General features: G+C 41.5%; 1 protein-coding gene and 1 long non-coding RNA gene across 2 annotated transcripts; one reads left to right on the top strand and one right to left on the bottom strand.

The window, feature by feature from the left end:
* Nucleotides 1-7: 7 nt before the first annotated feature.
* Nucleotides 8-1,634, top strand: LOC136448938 (uncharacterized). Its single transcript, XR_010757955.1, has 2 exons — nucleotides 8-381; nucleotides 552-1,634. It is a non-coding gene; the product is annotated as an uncharacterized lncRNA (long non-coding RNA).
* Nucleotides 1,635-16,050: 14,416 nt separating this feature from the next.
* Nucleotides 16,051-20,576, bottom strand: LOC136421990 (zinc finger protein 135-like). The gene is made up of 2 exons (XM_066409629.1): nucleotides 20,208-20,576; nucleotides 16,051-17,329 (listed from the first exon to the last, which is right to left on the bottom strand). The coding sequence occupies exons 1-2, from the start codon at nucleotides 20,574-20,576 to the stop codon at nucleotides 16,214-16,216; spliced, it is 1,485 nt and encodes a 494-aa protein (XP_066265726.1). The 3' UTR covers nucleotides 16,051-16,213.
* Between the last annotated feature and the right edge of the window lie 2 nt (nucleotides 20,577-20,578).

The following is a 20,578-nucleotide window of genomic DNA, read 5'->3' as shown; positions in this document are numbered from 1 at the left end:
TTAAGGGGCATCTTTTTATCTGGAACTGAACTAACGCCATGTGCCTTAAAGTCTAACTGCAGTAATTACAGTCTTTATATCAGATACCATAAGGTTGGGTACCATCCTATAGTTAACTAGTCAGTGAGGGAGTATTAGCCCCAGTAAAGTAGCTAGGATGGATGGCATCCATACTAAGACACCATACTCTATGGAACTTTTACCATTATGTAATTACCTTCGTCGACGAAATGGTTTCGTCGACAAGGTTATTCGATGGTGCTTGTCTGTGTGTCTGTTAGTGAACAGAATAAGTCGAGAACGCCTGGATGGTTTGTTGTCGTAGTTGGTGTGTCGGTGTGTATGTGGGACATCTCAAGATGATTAGATTTTGGGCGAAGTGTTTTGCATAATTAACGAGAAAAGTGTAAAAATGTGTTACATTGTATGCTGAAGTATGTGTAGTGTTGGCTGTGTTATTCCAATTTAAGGCGTCATGGATAGGGGCAAGGGTCCTGAGGGGTCATATTGGAGGCAGGAAACGTCAGTTACACAAATTGGCTGTCAGCCAGCTGTTGGCATTGGTAAGGTAGTCTCCAAGCAGACGTATGGGTTGGCTATAGCAGGGGCAGGTTTTGCTTCAGACTTTGAAAGGGAATTACTCAAGAAGGGCTTGGTGGATGGTCATAAATTTTTGTAAGTACATAGCTTGAGTGCTGATGTACATAATTAGATACTTATTATGCAAATCAGTATCTAATTTGCATGATTAATGAGGAAAGTTTATACATCCATCAAAAGATAGGACTCTCAAACATGTGACATATGTAACTGAGGAAGAGAGAAATATTAATAGATATCAGCTTTGCAAATGAGAACCTCATTGACATAATTAATGAGAAAAACTATAACTCGAGATGGTCTTGATGGATGGTCATGATTTTTGGTATGTAGATAGCTTACGTGATGCTTTGTATGATTGGATGATAATTATGCAAATCAAATTCTAACTCACATGATTAATGAGGCAATTTTAAAAATCTGCTGTGTTCCATGATATGACTATTCAAATATGTGACATTTGTAACTAAGGAAGAGAGGAATGTTGATAGATAGGAAATATGCAAATGTTGGCCTAATTAGCATAATCAATGAGAAACTACTATAATTCCATACTAGTAAATGACGGCAATTTCATACTTGTGGCACTAGGAAGTTGTGTGAATGTGAACACCATGGAATCAAATTATGCTAATAAGGAGGGAGCTTATTTGCATAATTGATGATAAATGTTAGTATAACCTTCTTTGTTAAGCTCATAGTCATAACAAGGAGGTTTGGACAACTTATGTTATTTGGGTGAAGAGGGTCAACTGGTATGATTGATGATTGATGAAAAACACTCCTAATACGTCAGTCATAAAGGTCAAAATCATTTGACGAAGGTATGAGGTCGTAGAACTCTTGTTGTACATTTGATGCGTTTGTTTCTGAGGTTAGCTTTACATTGTATTAGGTTATCACTTTCTTTTTATTTTGTTACTTGTCAACTTGTAAAGTTTTGCTCACAAAGCCAAAGAATTCCAAAGTTACGCACATTAAATTAATACGAGTTTCTGTACATTGTATAAAAACAATAAATAACAGGAAAAGTCGTCGTTTTGTCAAGAGCTATTCTGTTGGAAGGCTATTGGTTTTTTAAGAAGTTCGTAGATAAACCTTTTATAATTTTTGTCGTGATACCTTCTATGAAATCATGTTTTGACTATTTGTCAACATAAATTAATCACAAAATTACTACATTTATTGCACAATATGTGTTGATTCAGGTCAGTTTTTAACGAAGCTACTTGGGCTTTATGCGAAGATATTGGAAGGACTTATCGTTAGTATTAGTCAAAATAATCATATTTAAAAAGATACCAACAGGTGAAACGTTAGTTTGGATGCAAGTCATCATCAGGCAAAACTTTTGATTACTTCATAGTGCAAGATGTTGCAACATGCAAAAATATTGTGAACACTCTCATTGATATGAGCAGGATTGTTTGGATACCTCACTTCGAAACACTGCTGCAACAAATTATGAGTCCGTCTGTAAACAATGGTCAAAGTCAACATATATTTTGCATGGCTTTTTACAAATCGATATCTTTGCCATAATTACTTCACAATTGTTTTTTTACCTCATATATATATGTATATATATACATATAACACTACTAACACAAGCAAGAATTAGATAAAGCAAGGACATTATAAAATGTCCTTGGATAAAGATAGATTAATAAAAATGAATTATCAGACGATGTAAATCAACACCAAATCATTGGCTTTGCTTACCTCTAGCCAATATTAGTGTGTACCACAGTGCTGCACGTGGAAGGACTTTTCAAGATTCACATTATTCCACTTTCAGTACGGAAAATTGAACTAACTAAGTGATCCTATGCATAAACCTTTTTTTCTTCGATATTTTGGATAGCTAGGGACCAGCGTTCTAAAAATGGTGCTCTTTGACGGAATTTTAGTACTGTATATCTCCCCCCCCACAAAAAAAGCCCTGTACTTCGACTTTTATTTTATGTTGACAAAATGTTAAATGGGGTAACAGAAATAAAAGAGGGGACAAATATGTAACCAAAGCATTCGAAACAATTGCAACAAGAATGCCATTATAATCACATATGGTGCTAATACCTACGGCATTCAGGACTACACATTCGGTTTATGGAAACTACAACCCGGTAATCTTGGAATAGCTCTTACACTCATTTCGTATGAAAGATCTTTACCAAACACATACAAAGTTTTCAAGAGGTTACTTTGATATCTATACACTGAGAATACTGTTGTCTACACTACTAAATACATAAGTACTAAACATAATTGCTTCTTGTGGTCACATATTATTTAGAATAGATTTATACTAACAGGTAAATATACTGATGTTAATAAGAATTTAAACAAAACTATCTATAGACCTCCTTTCTACAATGAATGTCAAAACACAATTTTGATATAGGTAAAATCAACACATCTATTCCTATTACATATGTACAATACATAACTTAACCACAAAACCTAAATCTATAAAGTAATAGGTATGATTACTTTAGGCTTCATTACAAGAGCCCTTTATGGCATCATTTCCGTGTCAAAATTACGTACGTAAAAAACGTCACGTTTTGGCGTTTATACGTGACATATTGGGGGTCAATACGTCACGTATGAAAGGCCTACGTCACTTATGCCGGAACGTACGGATACGTGACATACATATGGTTTTGCAATTTCCGTGTCAAAATTACCTACATACGATTTCTCGTCCAAACGTCACGTATAACAGGTCATACGTCACATAAGGCATATACGTCACGTACTAAACGTGACATACATATGTCGTGGCATTTTTAGATCAAAATATCGTATCTACGTAGACGTCACGTTTTGTGGTTATACGTTACGCACATAAATGAGTTATGTTAACGTACCACGTTAACGTAACGAATGTAGTCCCTTCAAGTTATTATAACAAACAACGTTAACATAACGTAGTCGTAGTTATCATAACGCATTACGTTAACGTAACATAGTCATTTACGTTATCATAACGCAGAGCGCTAACGTAACGTACACTAGAGTGAACCTTTATGATAGGCGTGTTCTGTTTACGTCATTGGTTTATGTTGTGTATAACGTCTACGATAGACGCGTTCTGGTGACGTCATCAGTTTATGTTATGTACAACGTGTATGATAGACTTGTTCTTGTGACGTCATCAGTCTATGTTTTGTAAAAGCCGCAGCACACAATGTATTAGTGTGGGTACAAAGTAGTACGGACACAATTTTTGATGCCTGGCTAGAATATCCTATGTGAGCATTAGCCAGATTTAAACTGTGCCGTGGGATATACTGTCTGAATTGATGAATTGAATTGTGAACCATTCTGTTCGTGTATATTCGAAAGTGCGCCATACTACGCGTCAACCCGTTCATTGAGTGAACTCAACAGATAGGCGATGCTCTTGTCGACTGTCCGCATCAAATCGTCGTCCAAATGCCCGAAGGTCGCGTACAGTCTTCCTATCCTCTGCCTCGTATTCGCTCAGACTTGACCACAAGCCCTTTGCGAAATCCTTCGAGCGGCTCTTGAAATGTAAATCCTCCAGGGAACGGGGAACTTTCTCGTCCCGGCGCAGAGAATCGTAGTGGACCTCGGAGCGTGCACGTCCGACCCGACACTTGCCAACGCCATGAGGTCCCTTGTGTCCCTTCACGGGTAGAGAACAAGCACGACTGTGAGCACTTGGAACCTGCCATGATCCTAGCGCGATGCCGGAAGCGGTGACCTTGAAGGACGAAGACGAACACGAGCTGGAAAAACTTGAAATTTTAGAGAGAACGGACCGCTGTGGCCGGCACGCGCCCTGTGATCGCCGAGTGACTGTCGGCGGAAGTGGTCTGAGCGGAGTGCTCAGGACCCGTATGTCGGGGGCGGAGCTTGACCACGGAGACGCCAGACTACGCGTCAACCCTTCCATGGTGATCAGCCATTGGTTGGAAATCAAGGTGGTCGTGAGCTCGCTGCTTGTGTGGATTACCGCCCAGCGGGCCGGGTGACAGTTTACAGTTCACCATACTTTCTGTAAAGACGCATTGCATTATCAGAATATGAATTTACATGAATGTTATAGCCGACTTGATGGATAAAATATGGGGAAGTATAGTAGAGCATTTGTCATCGATTGTGTAACTATTGTGACATTCGTCCCATTCTCATCCATTTGAAACCTGAAATTGTTGTCTGGCCTTGTTTGGATCTGAAATGTTTAGATTTATGTGGGTTAGGATATGGAGGGATCACTATGTACTTCTGTGGAATACTGCCATACGGAAATAATGTTTTGGTCTGTCTATTACAATGTAAAAGCAGTGATGGGCGATGGTTTTAATCCCATATATGACCGCGGCTACAAGTACCCGCGAGAACTAACAGACACAATAGCTGCCCGTACACATCGATTGTACTCGAAGATTCCCTCTCATGAACTTTCCAAGCCCCTTTGTGTCGATTTTGTAGACACTCTGGCAGATCACACAACAAGGTGGTCTTTATACAACCATCAGAGAATCACACCTTTTTGTCTCCAATTGGCTTATCACAATACAAACTAATGCACCTGGTAGGGAGAGTGGCAAAAAAAAACCGGGACATTTGATATAAAGGTCACTATCTTCTACTCTCCGAGCAGAGGTTAGTGGGGCAGATCGTCACCGTTTAATCATATGCCCCGTAATTTTAGTTTGGATGGGGCTAGCGGACAAAAAACGGGGCATATATTATGATAAAACGGTGACGAGCTGCCCACAAACCTCTGCTTGGAGAGTAGTAAGGGACAATTAGAGAAGCCCGCGGCCGTCGCTCAGAAAAAAAAAGATCTTTCATTGCCTCCATTGCAGACTCCGTCCGGCCAAGGAGGTTGGTGAGGTTGTTTACTTTCAAGTTAAAGCTTTACTATTACATTTTTTTGTTATTGCTGGCCTTCTCGGTCTTCCCGGACAGCAATAAGAAGAAGAAAAATGTAATGGTAAAGCTTTAACTTAACAAAGAAAACAGCCGTAAGAGTCTGAAATGGAGGCTAGATCTTTCAACCAATATCGATCTTCTAGGAGCTCTTCACATCTGCTTTGAAGCCCAAGCATCTGCTTGGATCACAAATATCTGATGGATCCCAAACATCTGCTTGGAGCCACTACCATGTGCTTTTCTAGATAATTTTCCATTGCTCCCAAGCAGATCTATAGGTCCCAATATCTGCTTTGAGTCCCAACATCTGCTTTAAGCCTCTATTATCTGGTCGGAGCTCCAAACACCCAATGGAGCAGAACGAGAAAGGCACAAGCCTCACTCAGAGTGCCAGCCCTTTTTAGCTTTCCACGTCCGCTCGCCACGACCCGCTACCTGGCTGAAAAAAAGAGCTGACACTCAGCAAGGAGGCATATCTATATATAGAAAGCACATGTTAGTGGCTCCAAGTATATGTTTGAGCTCCAAGCAGACCCTATCTCCATAGCCGACCCCCTTCATACAGCTGACTCATTTGGCCAATTTCTACTATTTTCCCAGCGACCCGCAGAGACTGATAGAGAAACTTTTATTGTGAGACCATTTACAAGGCTCAACCATAAAACCTCCTTGGCTCAACCAAGGCGCGAACCTCCCACTGGGACGTGCGCGGGTGACTGCGTTTGTGCCAGAAATCGGTCATAAAAAGATTAGTAACCCGGACATTCGTACGGCTGTTAACATTACCACGCGCGAGGAGGGGAGGCGACAATACAAAAGGTCACTATTGAATAGAAATATTCCGCCCTGTTTGAGTTATCGCACATCTTATAATTAGGTTGCAAAACATACTTCTTCTTCCAGTTTGATACGGTCTTCGCAACATATAGATCTGCTTGGAGATTATGGCACATCTATGATCTAGAAAAGAACATATTCCAAGCAGATGTTTGGGCTCCAAGCAGATGTTTGGGCTCCAAGCAGATGTTTGGGATCCAAGCAGATAGTTGGGATCAAAGCAGATGTTTGGGATCCAAGCAGATGCAGAGAGCTCCAAGGAGATCGATATTGGGTGAAAGATTTAGCCTCCATTGAAGACTCCTTCCGGCTATTTTCTTTTTCAAGTTTTACTATTACATTTTTCTTGTTGCTGTCCGGGATTAGGACCGGAATGCCAACAATAAGAAAAAAAATGTAATGATAAAGCTATAACATGAAAAAGAAAACAGCCGGAAGGAGTCTGCAATGAAGGCTATGAAATATATTTTTTCTGAGTGACGGCCGGGCTTCTTTGACTGTCTCTTACTAATCTCCAAGCAAAAGTTTGTGGGGGAGATTGTGACCTTTTTATGATCTTTTATCAAATGCCCCGTTTTTTGGCCCGCTCTCCCCACCAGATGCAAGTTCGTCCCATTCTCATTTATTTGGAACCTAAAATTATTGTCTGGCCTTGTTTGGATCTGGAATATATAGATTTATGTAGGATATGGAGGGATCACTATGTACCTCTGTGGAATGATATACAGTGCCTGGTCTCCCAGGGTAGGGAGTTTTGTATACGAGTACAATCTCTGCTGATCTATAAATGCTGGCACACGGAGGTAATGTTTTTGTTCGTAACGGGCGGCGGTATCAACTCCCCTGTACTTTTATAATAGGCTCTACGAGCCTCTGCGGGTCGCTGGGAAAAGAGTAGAAATTAAATAGAGTCAATTATATGAAGGGAGTCGGCTACGGCCTATTGGACCCTCTCTCCATGATAGCGGACTCCATTCATACAATTGACTCTATTTGGCCAATTTCTACTATTTTCCCAGCGACCCGCAGAGACTGGTAGAGGCTAATAGACGGGTACACAGTATTCCAGGATAGGTCTAGCCGCAGTACACCAAATCTGCCGTCGAAAGACCGAACGTCTTAAGTCTCCGGAGCATAAACATAAATTTGTTGGCCTTCTTGGTAAACTCGCAGACTTGTTTGTCCCATTTCAGATTAGACTGAAACCAGATTCCCAACACTTTAGCAGCGATCACTGCCAGAAGGGATCAGAAGGGGTTTGCCCCCGAGAGTTATGGGTGGAGGGGGGAGGTGGGCACTTCATAAGACATAGTCAGCACCATACATTTCTTAGGGGTTTAAAGCTGCGCAGTGTTGGACCATACTTCCAGTGAATCCACTTGATCATAAAGGTATGACTGTTTGCGCACATATTTCCATCGATCGGCTAGACACTCTGACAGACCACACATGGCGGTCTTTTTACAATCTTCCTGTCATAAAACATCAGAGAGCCACACCTCTTTGTCTCCAGTAAATATCACAAACTTGCACCTGGTGGGGAGAGCGGGCAAAAAAACGGGGCATTTGATAAAAAGGTCACAAACTCTCCACCAGCCTATGTTTGCAGAGAAGTATGCTAAGAGAAGCCCGGCCGTAACTTTCATAGCCTCCATTGCAGACTCCTTCCGGCTGTTTTCTTTGTCAGGTTATAGCTTTATCATTACATTTTTTTTCTTATTGTTGGCCTTCCGGTCCTAATCCCGGACAGCAACAAGAAAAATGTAATAGTAAAACTTGAAAAAGAAAATAGCCGGAAGGAGTCTTCAATGGAGGCTAAATCTTTCACCCAATATCGATCTCCTTGGAGCTCTCTGCATCTGCTTGGATCCCAAACATCTGCTTTGATCCCAACTATCTGCTTGGATCCCAAACATCTGCTTGGAGCCCAAACATCTGCTTGGAGCCCAAACATCTGCTTGGAATATGTTCTTTTCTAGATCATAGATGTGCCATAATCTCCAAGCAGATCTATATGTTGCGAAGACCGTATCAAACTGGAAGAAGAAGTATGTTTTGCAACCTAATTATAAGATGTGCGATAACTCAGACAGGGCGGAATATTTCTATTCAATAGTGACCTTTTGTATTGTCGCCTCCCCTCCTCGCGCGTGGTAATGTTAACAGCCGTACGAATGTCCGGGTTACTAATCTTTTTATGACCGATTTCTGGCACAAACCCAGTCACCCGCGCACGTCCCAGTGGGAGGTTCGCGCCTTGGTTGAGCCAAGGAGGTTTTATGGTTGAGCCTTGTAAATGGTCTCACAATAAAAGTTTCTCTATCAGTCTCTGCGGGTCGCTGGGGAAATAGTAGAAATTGGCCAAATAGAGTCAGCTGTATGGCTCTGAAATATGGGGTTCATTCAAAAGTTCAAATTCCTGTTCAAGCAGATGCTTTCTGCTGTCAGTTAGATCTAGACAAATCTGGTGTGAAATGTTGGGCGACAGGAATACGTAAGTCTTTAGAGGAGAGCGGGTTTGCTTTCTTATGGCACCTACCAATTTCATATAATTCAAATACGTTACAAATTGTTAGTTCCATTGGCCAACGGATAAAAGACATTTACTTCCAAACGTTTCTGAAAGAAATACATAACGACAACAAAGGTGGGGCTTCCAAATATAAGTTAAGATCATATAGATTATTCAAAACTACTTATAATGAAGAAAAATATCTAAGTTATTCAAATATGAGGGTCAGGAATGCATTCACAAGACTAAGAATCAGCTGCCACAAACTACATATTGAAACGGGAAGACATACCCGCACTCCTCTAGAACAACGATTATGTAAACATTGTACTTTGAATAGAGTAGAAGACGAATGTCATTTTGTGGTAGAATGTGTATTATCACATAGGTAGATGGCGTCGACCAATCAGAAGCCACCATTGCCCACAATAAGTGGTCTGTTATCACGCCATAACACACCACTTATTGACGTCATGTCAGAACACAACCGTTCCATTTTGTAGAGGGGGTATCTTTTTGATGAATCTTTTTCTTAACCTTGTTTAAAAATCTTTATAACCGTTGCATTTTGTAGAGGTGGTATCTATTTGATGAATCTTTTTCTTAACCTTGTTAAAAAAATCTTTATTGTCTTAGAATTCCTAAAAATTTCCTTAGAATACATGAAAAGGGGAAAACAAATTTAAAATTCCCAAAAATGTTCCGCGTGTTCCATTTGCTGTTGGCCAAAGAAACCACGTTCTATCTAAGGTTCCGCGCGTTCCATTTCCTGCTGGCCAAAGAACCTGTGTTCTATTCAGGTTTATCTGAGGTCATGTTGCAGGGAGATTCTTCAATGATAACATTTTCTGACTGACCTGAAACCGACCCTCCTATCCTGTGTGGTTGAAATAAATAAATCAGGCAACAGTTGTACATTTTCTTCATCATCTTCTGTTAATAAAGGACAAATGTTAATTCTGAAATGCATTCTTAATAGTATAAGGGATCTATGCGTCAAACAGAAATTGTCTACTCTTATATGCGTCAGTTTGGATACGCTATATGATAATAACGTTAATGACCCGCCTCTTCCTCGGTGTATATGGTGTCATAACGCCTGGTCATGTGCTATAACCACCTCATAAAACCACCTCGTTCGCTTCGCTCACTCGGTGGTTTTATTCGGTGGTTATAGCACATGGCCAGGCGTTAAGACACCATATACACCTCGGGGCGGGTCATTAACCTTTAATTATATACCAAAGAAAGAAATGAACTGTATAAACTTGTAGAAAACCTATTTCCCTACTTCACACATTTAAGTACTGTTCAAAAATTCATATTTCTTATGCGACTAGACAAACCTCCCATTGAAAAACACGTCTGTTCTTTTATATCCACTATAACCGAAAAGTGAGGAGAAGTAGAATTTATTTAATGATAGTCATATTCTTTTGTATCCGCTAACTGTACTTGTATTATATTTTGTTGTGACCTGTACTTAGCCAAGTGTGGCAGAAATGTGCAATAAAGGTCTTCATTCATTCATTTATGAAGGAAGTCGGCTATGGAGATAGGGTCTGCTTGGAGCTCAAACATATACTTGGAGCCACTAACATGTGCTTTCTATATATAGATATGCCTTTCTAGCCTGAGTGCTTGCTGAGTGTCAGCTCTTTTTTTCAGCCAGGTAGCGGGTCGTGGCAAGCGGACGTGGAAAGCTAAAAAGGGCTGGCACTCTGAGTGAGGCTTGTGCCTTTCTCGTTCTGCTCCATTGGGTGTTTGGAGCTCCGACCAGATAATAGAGGCTTAAAGCAGATGTTGGGACTCAAAGCAGATATTGGGACCTATAGATCTGCTTGGGAGCAATGGAAAATTATCTAGAAAAGCACATGGTAGTGGCTCCAAGCAGATGTTTGGGATCCATCAGATATTTGTGATCCAAGCAGATGCTTGGGCTTCAAAGCAGATGTGAAGAGCTCCTAGAAGATCGATATTGGTTGAAAGATCTAGCCTCCATTTCAGACTCTTACGGCTGTTTTCTTTGTTAAGTTAAAGCTTTACCATTACATTTTTCTTCTTCTTATTGCTGTCCGGGAAGACTGAGAAGGCCAGCAATAACAACAAAATGTAATAGTAAAGCTTTAACTTGAAAGTAAACAACCTCACCGACCTCCTTGGCCGGACGGAGTCTGCAATGGAGGCAATGAAAGATCATTTTTTTCTGAGCGACGGCCGCGGGCTTCTCTAATTGTCCCTTACTACTCTCCAAGCAGAGGTTTGTGGGGCAGCTCGTCACCGTTTTATCATAATATATGCCCCGTTTTTTGTCTGCTAGCCCCATCCAAACTAAAATTACGGGGCATATGATAAAACGGTGACGATCTGCCCCACTAACCTCTGCTCGGAGAGTAGAAGATAGTGACCTTTATATCAAATGTCCCGGGTTTTTTTTTTGCCGCTCTCCCTACCAGGTGCATTAGTTTGTATTGTGATAAGCCAATTGGAGACAAAAAGGTGTGATTCTCTGATGGTTGTATAAAGACCACCTTGTTGTGTGATCTGCCAGAGTGTCTACAAAATCGACACAAAGGGGCTTGGAAAGTTAATGAGAGGGAATCTTCGAGTACAATCGATGTATACGGGCAGCTATTGTGTCTGTTAGTTCTCGCGGGTACTTGTAGCCGCGGTCATATATGGGATTAAAACCATCGCCCATCACTGCTTTTACATTGTAATAGACAGACCAAAACATTATTTCCGTATGGCAGTATTCCACAGAAGTACATAGTGATCCCTCCATATCCTAACCCACATAAATCTAAACATTTCAGATCCAAACAAGGCCAGACAACAATTTCAGGTTTCAAATGGATGAGAATGGGACGAATGTCACAATAGTTACACAATCGATGACAAATGCTCTACTATACTTCCCCATATTTTATCCATCAAGTCGGCTATAACATTCATGTAAATTCATATTCTGATAATGCAATGCGTCTTTACAGAAAGTATGGTGAACTGTAAACTGTCACCCGGCCCGCTGGGCGGTAATCCACACAAGCAGCGAGCTCACGACCACCTTGATTTCCAACCAATGGCTGATCACCATGGAACGGTTGACGCGTAGTCTGGCGTCTCTGTGGTCAAGCTCCGCCCCCGACATACGGGTCCTGAGCACGTGCCCCCCCCCCCCCCCCTTTGCATCTCCGCTCAGACCACTTCCGCCGACAGTAACTCGGCGATCACAGGGCGCGTGCCGGCCACAGCGGTCCATTCTCTGTAAAATTTCAAGTTTTTCCAGCTCGTGTTCGTCTTCGTCCTTCAAGGTCACCGCTTCCGGCATCGCGCTAGGATCATGGCAGGTTCCAAGTGCTCACAGTCGTGCTTGTTCTCTACCCGTGAAGGGACACAAGGGACCTCATGGCGTTGGCAAGTGTCGGGTCGGACGTGCACGCTCCGAGGTCCACTACGATTCTCTGCGCCGGGACGAGAAAGTTCCCCGTTCCCTGGAGGATTTACATTTCAAGAGCCGCTCGAAGGATTTCGCAAAGGGCTTGTGGTCAAGTCTGAGCGAATACGAGGCAGAGGATAGGAAGACTGTACGCGACCTTCGGGCATTTGGACGACGATTTGATGCGGACAGTCGACAAGAGCATCGCCTATCTGTTGAGTTCACTCAATGAACGGGTTGACGCGTAGTATGACGCACTTTCGAATATACACGAACAGAATGGTTCACAATTCAATTCATCAATTCAGACAGTATATCCCACGGCACAGTTTAAATCTGGCTAATGCTCACAAAGGATATTCTAGCCAGGCATCAAAAATTGTGTCCGTACTACTTTGTACCCACACTAATACATTGTGTGCTGCGGCTTTTACAAAACATAGACTGATGACGTCACAAGAACAAGTCTATCATACACGTTGTACATAACATAAACTGATGACGTCACCAGAACGCGTCTATCGTAGACGTTATACACAACATAAACCAATGACGTAAACAGAACACGCCTATTATAAAGGTTCACTCTAGTGTACGTTACGTTAGCGCTCTGCGTTATGATAACGTAAATGACTATGTTACGTTAACGTAATGCGTTATGATAACTACGACTACGTTATGTTAACGTTGTTTGTTATAATAACTTGAAGGGCGTACATACGTTACGTTAACGTGGTACGTTAACATAACCCATTTATGTGCGTAACGTATAACCACAAAACGTGACGTCTACGTAGATACGATATTTTGCCACGACATATGTATGTCACGTTTAGTACGTGACGTATATGCCTTATGTGACGTATGACCTGTTATACGTGACGTTTGGACGAGAAATCGTACGTTTTTTTATGCAGGTAATTTTGACACGGAAATTGCAAAACCATATGTATGTCACGTATCCGTACGTTCCGGCATACGTGACGTAGGCCTTTCATACGTGACGTATTGACCCCCAATACGTCACGTATAAACGACAAAACGTGACGTTTTTTACGTACGTAATTTTGACACGGAAATGATGCCATAAGCCCTTCTTTCGCACATCTAACAGAATCCTCACAGCCAACCTGGATATGTTTGCCTCTAATGTAGATTTCTTAACTGCAGAGTAGTTATCGGACCCACATACAGATTATGCCTATGATCACTCCTGGAGACATCTCCAATCTCCATCCTTATCGCTTTTAATAGGGGTGCCTAAGCATTCGCACGAATGTTATGAGATTCGTACGAATTTTATGAGTAACGCACGAATCACTATGTGAATACGCACGAACCTTATGTGTCATGAAACGCACGCACACTATGGGATACGCACGAACCTTATGTGAATACGCACGAATTTTATGGAAAACGGACGAATTTTATGGAAACACGTACACGTAGTCTTTTTATGCAAACCGGCGTTGGGGGGCGGGATGTTTCAAAGTGTTTCTACCCACGATATTTTGATTCTAAAGCATTGAACCGGTGCATGCCGTCCCTAGGACATATTAAATTGCCTGTGAGCTATTATTTTGCTCCATTTCGGCGTGTCACATCGTTTTTCGGTCGCCGCATCTCGACGACGCCATCTTGAAAATCCCGCTTTGTCACGTGATCCGCGCAGCGGCTGGCCGGTTTGGATAAAAAGACTGTGTATTACAGCTGCATGCAAAATTATTCACCCCCCTTCACATTTTGGACATTTTGGCAAAATGAGGAACAATACAACTGCAGAATATTATTAAATCATATAAGTGGTAAACAGATAGTTTATTGCAATCTGATACCATGGCAAAAGTCAAGATTTATTTCATCGTTCATCCAAAATTGCAACTTTCACAGAAAAAGCAGGTTGCAAAATTATTCACCCCCCAAGAGGGTCTGTCCTACGTACTTCGTGCAGCACCCCTAACTTGGGTCTAACCTGCAATTACCTGGTGCAAACGGGAACGATAGTCTGTCACAAGCTTCTGGCTACTCTCTAGATGAATTGTGGCCCATTTCTCGCCGGCAATGGTCTCCAGCTCAGCAATGTTCTGAGGTCCACGTGCCACAACAGCTTTCTTCAGATCCCACCAGAAATTCTCAATTGGGTTTACGTCTGGAGGCTGTAATGGCCACTCAAGAACCTTCCAGCCCTTTTCTCTAACCTGGCTTGAAGCCTTTTTGGATTTTGATGTGTGTTTTGGGTCATCGTCTTGCTGGAAAGTCCAATGATGCCCCAGTTTCAACCTCTTGATAATAGACTCGGTGACATTCTAGGTCAGAATTTCAGTAGCCAGGGTAAGATTCCCGGTCAAGGACCCTAATCTTACTGCAAAGGACCTGAAAAACAATTTGGCTGAAGGAGGAACTGATGTTTTAGAGGACACAGTATGCCACACACTGCATGCTGAAGGGCTCAATGCCAGGACCCCAAGACCCACACCATTGCAGAAGCCATGCCACAAGCAATGAAGCCTGCAGTATGCTCAAACAAACCTGTTAAGGCCACAAGAGTATTGGGACACTGTCCTATGGACTGATGAAACAAAGCTTTACCTTTTCAGTCCTCTGGGTCAGAGATATGTGTCTCAATGAATTCGTACGCGGAGAAGAACACCCTGCTTATCGTGAAACATGGTGATGGGTCTGGGGTGCGGTGTGGGTGTATGGCTTCTAATGGCACTGGGGATATCCTCCATGATGAAGGCATCACGGATTCAAACAATACTAGTCTATTCTGGCCAAGAATGTCACTGAGTCTGTTATCAAAAGGTTGAAACTGGGGCGTCATTGGACTTTCCAGCAAGACGATGACCCAAAACACACATCAAAATCCAAAAAGGCTTCAAGCCAGGTTAGAGAAAAGGGCTGGAAGGTTCTTGAGTGGCCATTACAGCCTCCAGACGTAAACCCATTTGAGAATTTCTGGTGGGATCTGAAGAAAGCTGTTGTGGCACGTGGACCTCAGAACATTGCTGAGCTGGAGACCATTGCCAGCGAGAAATGGGCCACAATTCATTTAGAGAGTTGCCAGAAGCTTGTGACAGGCTATTGTTCCCGTTTGCACCAGGTAATTGCAGGTTAGACCCAAGTTAGGGGTGCTGCACGAAGTACGTAGGACAGACCCTCTTGGGGGGTGAATAATTTTGCAACCTGCTTTTTCTGTGAAAGTTGCAATTTTGGATGAACGATTAAATAAATCTTGACTTTTGCCCTGGTATTAGATTGCAATAAACTATCTGTTTACCACTTATATGATTTAATAATATTCTGCAGTTGTACAGTGTTCTCGCCAGGCCTTTTCAGCATAGGGGCCCCCTATGCTGTGATTTGGACCCCCTATGCTGTGTTTCAACCAGCATAGGGGTGTTTCTTTCTGGAAAGAACATTGTGACCCTTCATAAATCTTATAAAAAGTTCATATTTAGCTTTAGAATGAGGCTGTAACAGAGGAAAAGCTTTACTTCACAAAATTTATCCCTCAAAATGCAGGAAATAGTGTCTCATTGGGTTATGAATTCAAAAATTTTCCTACTCTGGTAATTTCTTTGTAGCTGGCGCCGCGTAAAGTTGGCCTTCTGTACCTGACCCCTATGCTGTGAAAAAATTCTGGCGAGAACACTTGTATTGTTCCTCATTTTGCTGAAATGTCCAAAATGTGAAGGGGGGTGAATAATTTTGCATGCAGCTGTACATAAAATTCGTGTGTATTCACATAGTGATTCGTGCGTTTTTCATAAGATTCGTGCGTTTTCGCATAGTATTCGTGCGTTCCAAATAAAATTCTCATAAAATCCGTGCGAATGCTTACGAGTAGATACCCCTGTTCAACGGTTCGAGAGGACAAAGTTGTATGCAGAACATTTGTCACACTTGTACAGTCAAGTTTCTTTAGTATGTGTTTTCATATGTAGAGACAGGTGATCTTTCCTAGCTGCAGAGTAGTTACAGAGATGACAGTTATAAGGTTTGTCTCCTGTGTGGGTTCTCATATGTCGGGATAAGTCACACTTTCGAGATGTCCTGAGCCCACACTCCCCACACATGTATGGTTTTCCACCAGTGTGTTTAGCTAGATGATCGTTCAAATTAGACTTACTTACTGCAGAATAGTCACACTGGTCACACTTGTAGGGTCGTTCTCCTGTATGGGTTCTCATATGTTGGGATAGGTCAAACTTTCGAGCAGTTCTGTACCCACACTCATCACACATGTACGTTTTCTCACCAGTGTGTATTGCTACATGATGGATTAAATTAGATTTCACTGATGCAGAATAGCCACACTGGTCACATTTGTAGGGTTTTTCTCCTGTGTGGATTCTCATATGTTGGGATATGGCATACCTTTGTGTTGCCCTGTACCCACACTCCCCGCACATAAAGGGTTTCTCACCGGTGTGTTTTGATTGGTGTCTGTCCAAAGTGGATTTCTCTGCTGCAGAATAGTCACACTGGTTACACTTGTAGGGTTTTTCTCCTGTATGGGTTCTCATATGTATAGCTAACTTAGATCTTTGAGCTGTCCCGTAATCACATTCCCCGCACATGTATGGCTTTACACCTCTGTGCGTCATTAGATGCATCTCCAAAGACTGTTTGTTTGCAGCAGAATAGTCGCACCGGTCACATTTGTAAGGCTTTTCTCCTGTATGGGTGTTCATGTGTCGGGATAGATGGGACTTTTTAGTTGTCCTGAACTCACACTCCCCACAAATGTAGGGTTTCTCACCAGTGTGTTTTGCTAGATGTTGGTCGAAAGTGGATTTCTGTGCAGCAGAATAGTCACACTGGTCACACTTGTAGGGTTTCTCTCCTGTATGTGTTCTCATGTGTCGGGATAAAACAGGCTTACGAGCTGTCCTGTACCCACACTCCTCACAAATGTATGGTTTCTCACCGGTGTGTTTTGTACGATGTTGATCTAAATTGAATTTCCGTGCAGCAGAATAGTCACACTCGGCTATTTCACAATCAGGTGTACCCCAACCTTGCCACTGGGGGCCAAAATTCAACTTCATTATATTTTAAATTTGTTGTTGCCAGTTCAAAGGTACATGCTTTGGGCATACTATCCTAAAGGATCTCCGCACAACAAGCTTTTATAAGTTCGTTGCAGGGTTTTCTATGGATGGACCATTGGGGGGGTACGGACGCTACAACTTTAAAACTACTTGGACAGTAACATACTGTTGATTCAAATAAGGAATGACAAATGGTTGCTAATCCTTATCATCTTCAATAACTACCATTTCCTACCCTAGAAAACCACAATAAGTTGCAGTATATCCATGTGTAGGCATTTTCTGGTCATTTATTGCAAAATAATTTTAAACGCTATTCTATTGTTTATCTGTAAAAATAAGGTCAAATAGTATTATTCTTCACCCAGGCACTTCAGCAGCTAAAATTTGGCACTATTTCATCCAATAGATGATCCTACATGAAACTCCAGCAGTAATGATTATAGCATGCCTTGCAAACATTTCTAATTACTATAAATGCACACGTGGGCAAGGGGGTACGGACGCTACACAACAGACTTCATACATTGGTGCTTTATCAATTTGTCTGAACTGTTTAAAACAATGATTAAAACAATGATTATTTGCTTATGGCTGTTCTTTAAAGCATTCACAAATGCTGTCACAGTATTTCAACAAAGAAAAGGATGAGCAGGATAGTTTGATTAAAGATTTCTTCCAAATTCCATTACTAGAAAAGTATGGATCTTTAGCGCTTCAGAACAAGGTGTTGGAAGGGTGAGTCTTACCTATCAAACAAGCTTAGATTGCACACAAGACTGAAACAACACTTTTCATATCGTCAAAGTATCACAAGGAAACAAAACAACATTTCATTTGATCTTGTTAAATGCAAATTTCGCAGTTTACTCCAGGAAAAGGGACAATAATGTAGGGGGTACGGACGCTACATACGTACATCATGTATCTCTGAAAGTCTTGTACGTTTACATCTGCTAATTGATACAAAGATAATAAAAAGGATCCTATTATACTAACCAACATAGTTTATCCATACTAATCAATTGAATTAAAAAGAGAGAATACAAACTGTGTCCTTTAACACTGAATGAATTACTTGAACTTGTTGGTGTTGTTTCAAGCTCTTGACTGAAATGTTCTTTAATTTTTCAATGTCTTCTTCAGAGAATCAGACTTGCTCTCTGAAGTTGTTCAGGAGAGGAAAGCCCACTGCTCAGAGGATGTTTTCTGTTGGTTCTCCTGAGGTGTTCTTGTTTTCTGGCCAAATGTATACTTAATTTTTTTTCATGAAGGACAATTGAGCTTCTTCCTCCAGACCTGTTCTTCAAATTCAATCACCCCAGCCATGTAAATGATGCATGTCTTTTCTCCTGCTTATCAGCCTGAGTTGTCTAATAAGTATGTTTCAATATGTTCACAATAAAGCCTTACACAGGTCAATTGGTGGTTGTCTGATGTTCTGTTCTTGAGATATATGAAAAATGACAAAATTGCTTACTTAGCGAATCTTGTAGGGAATCAAAGGCCCAAAATCTTAAATTGCCAATTTCTCAGCCATACAACATCAAATTTGCTTCAAACAAAAACCATATTGTTTCTTACAGTGTGCTCTTTCTGATAAACTGAATTTTTGATGGCTCACACAATGGCTTTATCTCTTTTGTTCAATATCCTTATTTTGAGCTGACTCTCATCCTGGGGTCTAGCCTCCGCTGCTACCGTATTCCCCCCCCCCCCCTCCCTTATTAACCACTGCACCAACTGAATTGGGATCAGGGCACATGGTGTGAGTATTCTGGGACATCTAAATTTCTTGGAGGGTATCATCTTTCATCTCAAAGACATTTAGCTGGTTTGGAAGTAACCATTTACAGTGTTTGGGAGGGGTGTTACCGTGTACCAAACGTATACAGATTTGTCCCAAAAATAGGCAAAAACACATCTAAAATTCATCACAAAGTCACAAATTTACTGAAAATTTTAACATTCTATATCTGTTTCAACTGTCATTAATGTATTAGCTCAGATTTGTACTGTTTAGATAGCAATTTTGGCAGTATTTTGCTCAAAACTTTAAATGGGGGTACGGATGCTACAGGTAGGGGGTACGGACGCTACAGGGGGTACGGACGCTACATTTTGATGTTCATGGTGCTATATCAGACAAAGCCTTTATGACAGCAATGGTTTAAATGGTGTTTTAGTATGTGCCAGTAGAGGCCTCCTAACCATCAGTATCATTAGCCTGCAGGACTTTCCTAGTATTGAAATCAAGGGGGGGTACGGACGCTACAGATTTTTTCGGAAAATGGCTTCCTGGACTTTGATCTCCAACTGTACGTCATAAAATGGAGCGAGCGATTCCATTCTACTTCTGTACCTTCGTACATATCATACATTGATTTTAAAAGCCAAATCAACAGCTATACAAGAATATTATTAAGTGTTACAGGTTCAGAAATATTCATTTAAAACTAGACAGAAAATTGGTAACACGTGGGTAAAAGTGGAAAATAGCCCTGTTGGAGCAAAAAAATGGCATAGAATCATCCAATAAAAGTGAAATATCACAAGTAGACATATAACTGCATGTAGAAAGCAAGTGGTTTTTAATTTGCAAGTACAAAATGTGCTTTTAAGTCTAATGCAAAGTATTAGTAAAAATGAATGGTCCCTGGTAACGCTTAAAATCGACCAATTTTAGGTCACGTTGCGGTCAATATTTTTCTTAAATATTAATCAATTTTGAAATTTTTTTTTTCCTTGCATTCCTTCTTGCACAAGTTGTCAGGAAATGATAGTCTGAAACAGTCATATGTTATGTAGACTTTGCTATCCACTGGTAACATGTTGGGAAAAAAAGGGGTACACCTGATTGTGAAATAGCCGACTGGTCACACTTGTAGGGTTTCTCTCCAGTGCTGGATTCCTGCTGCAAGCCCCTATCTGTTGTCTGGGGCACCCTGACACTCTTCTTCCCAGGATGGCCCATCTCCTTCCCAGAATGGCCAATTGCCTTCCAAATATGTCCAGCACACAGTTCTGCAGTAGAGGGTTCACAGCTGGAAACTTTTGTGCTTACACCGCACGGTCCATTGTTGGAAACGTCCCTTTCCTTGTCTTGCTGTCGGTCCATGTCTGGTGTCTGCTCCCTACTGTTACAAGTCTCGTTCCAAGGATGTCCGGTTGGTAGGGTTGCGCCGAATGCGTCGAAGGTTTCCTGATCCCCACCGTGCATTT

This window comes from Branchiostoma lanceolatum, chromosome 1 (assembly GCF_035083965.1).
Source record: "Branchiostoma lanceolatum isolate klBraLanc5 chromosome 1, klBraLanc5.hap2, whole genome shotgun sequence".
Lineage (NCBI taxonomy): Eukaryota > Metazoa > Chordata > Leptocardii > Amphioxiformes > Branchiostomatidae > Branchiostoma > Branchiostoma lanceolatum.
The sequence above is the reverse complement of the archived record's forward strand: the minus strand, read 5'-3'. Positions and strand labels throughout refer to the sequence as shown.

What these genes read in the sequence shown, in the direction of transcription:
- LOC136421990 (XM_066409629.1), bottom strand. Translation starts at nt 20,576, where the DNA reads ATGCACGGTGGGGATCAGGAAACCTTCGACGCATTCGGCGCAACCCTA. An exon ending in CGGCTATTTCACAATCAGGT is followed by an intron (nt 17,330 to 20,207) that starts GTACCCCTTTTT and finishes TTTGGCCCCCAG; the next exon opens with TGGCAAGGTTGGGGTACACC.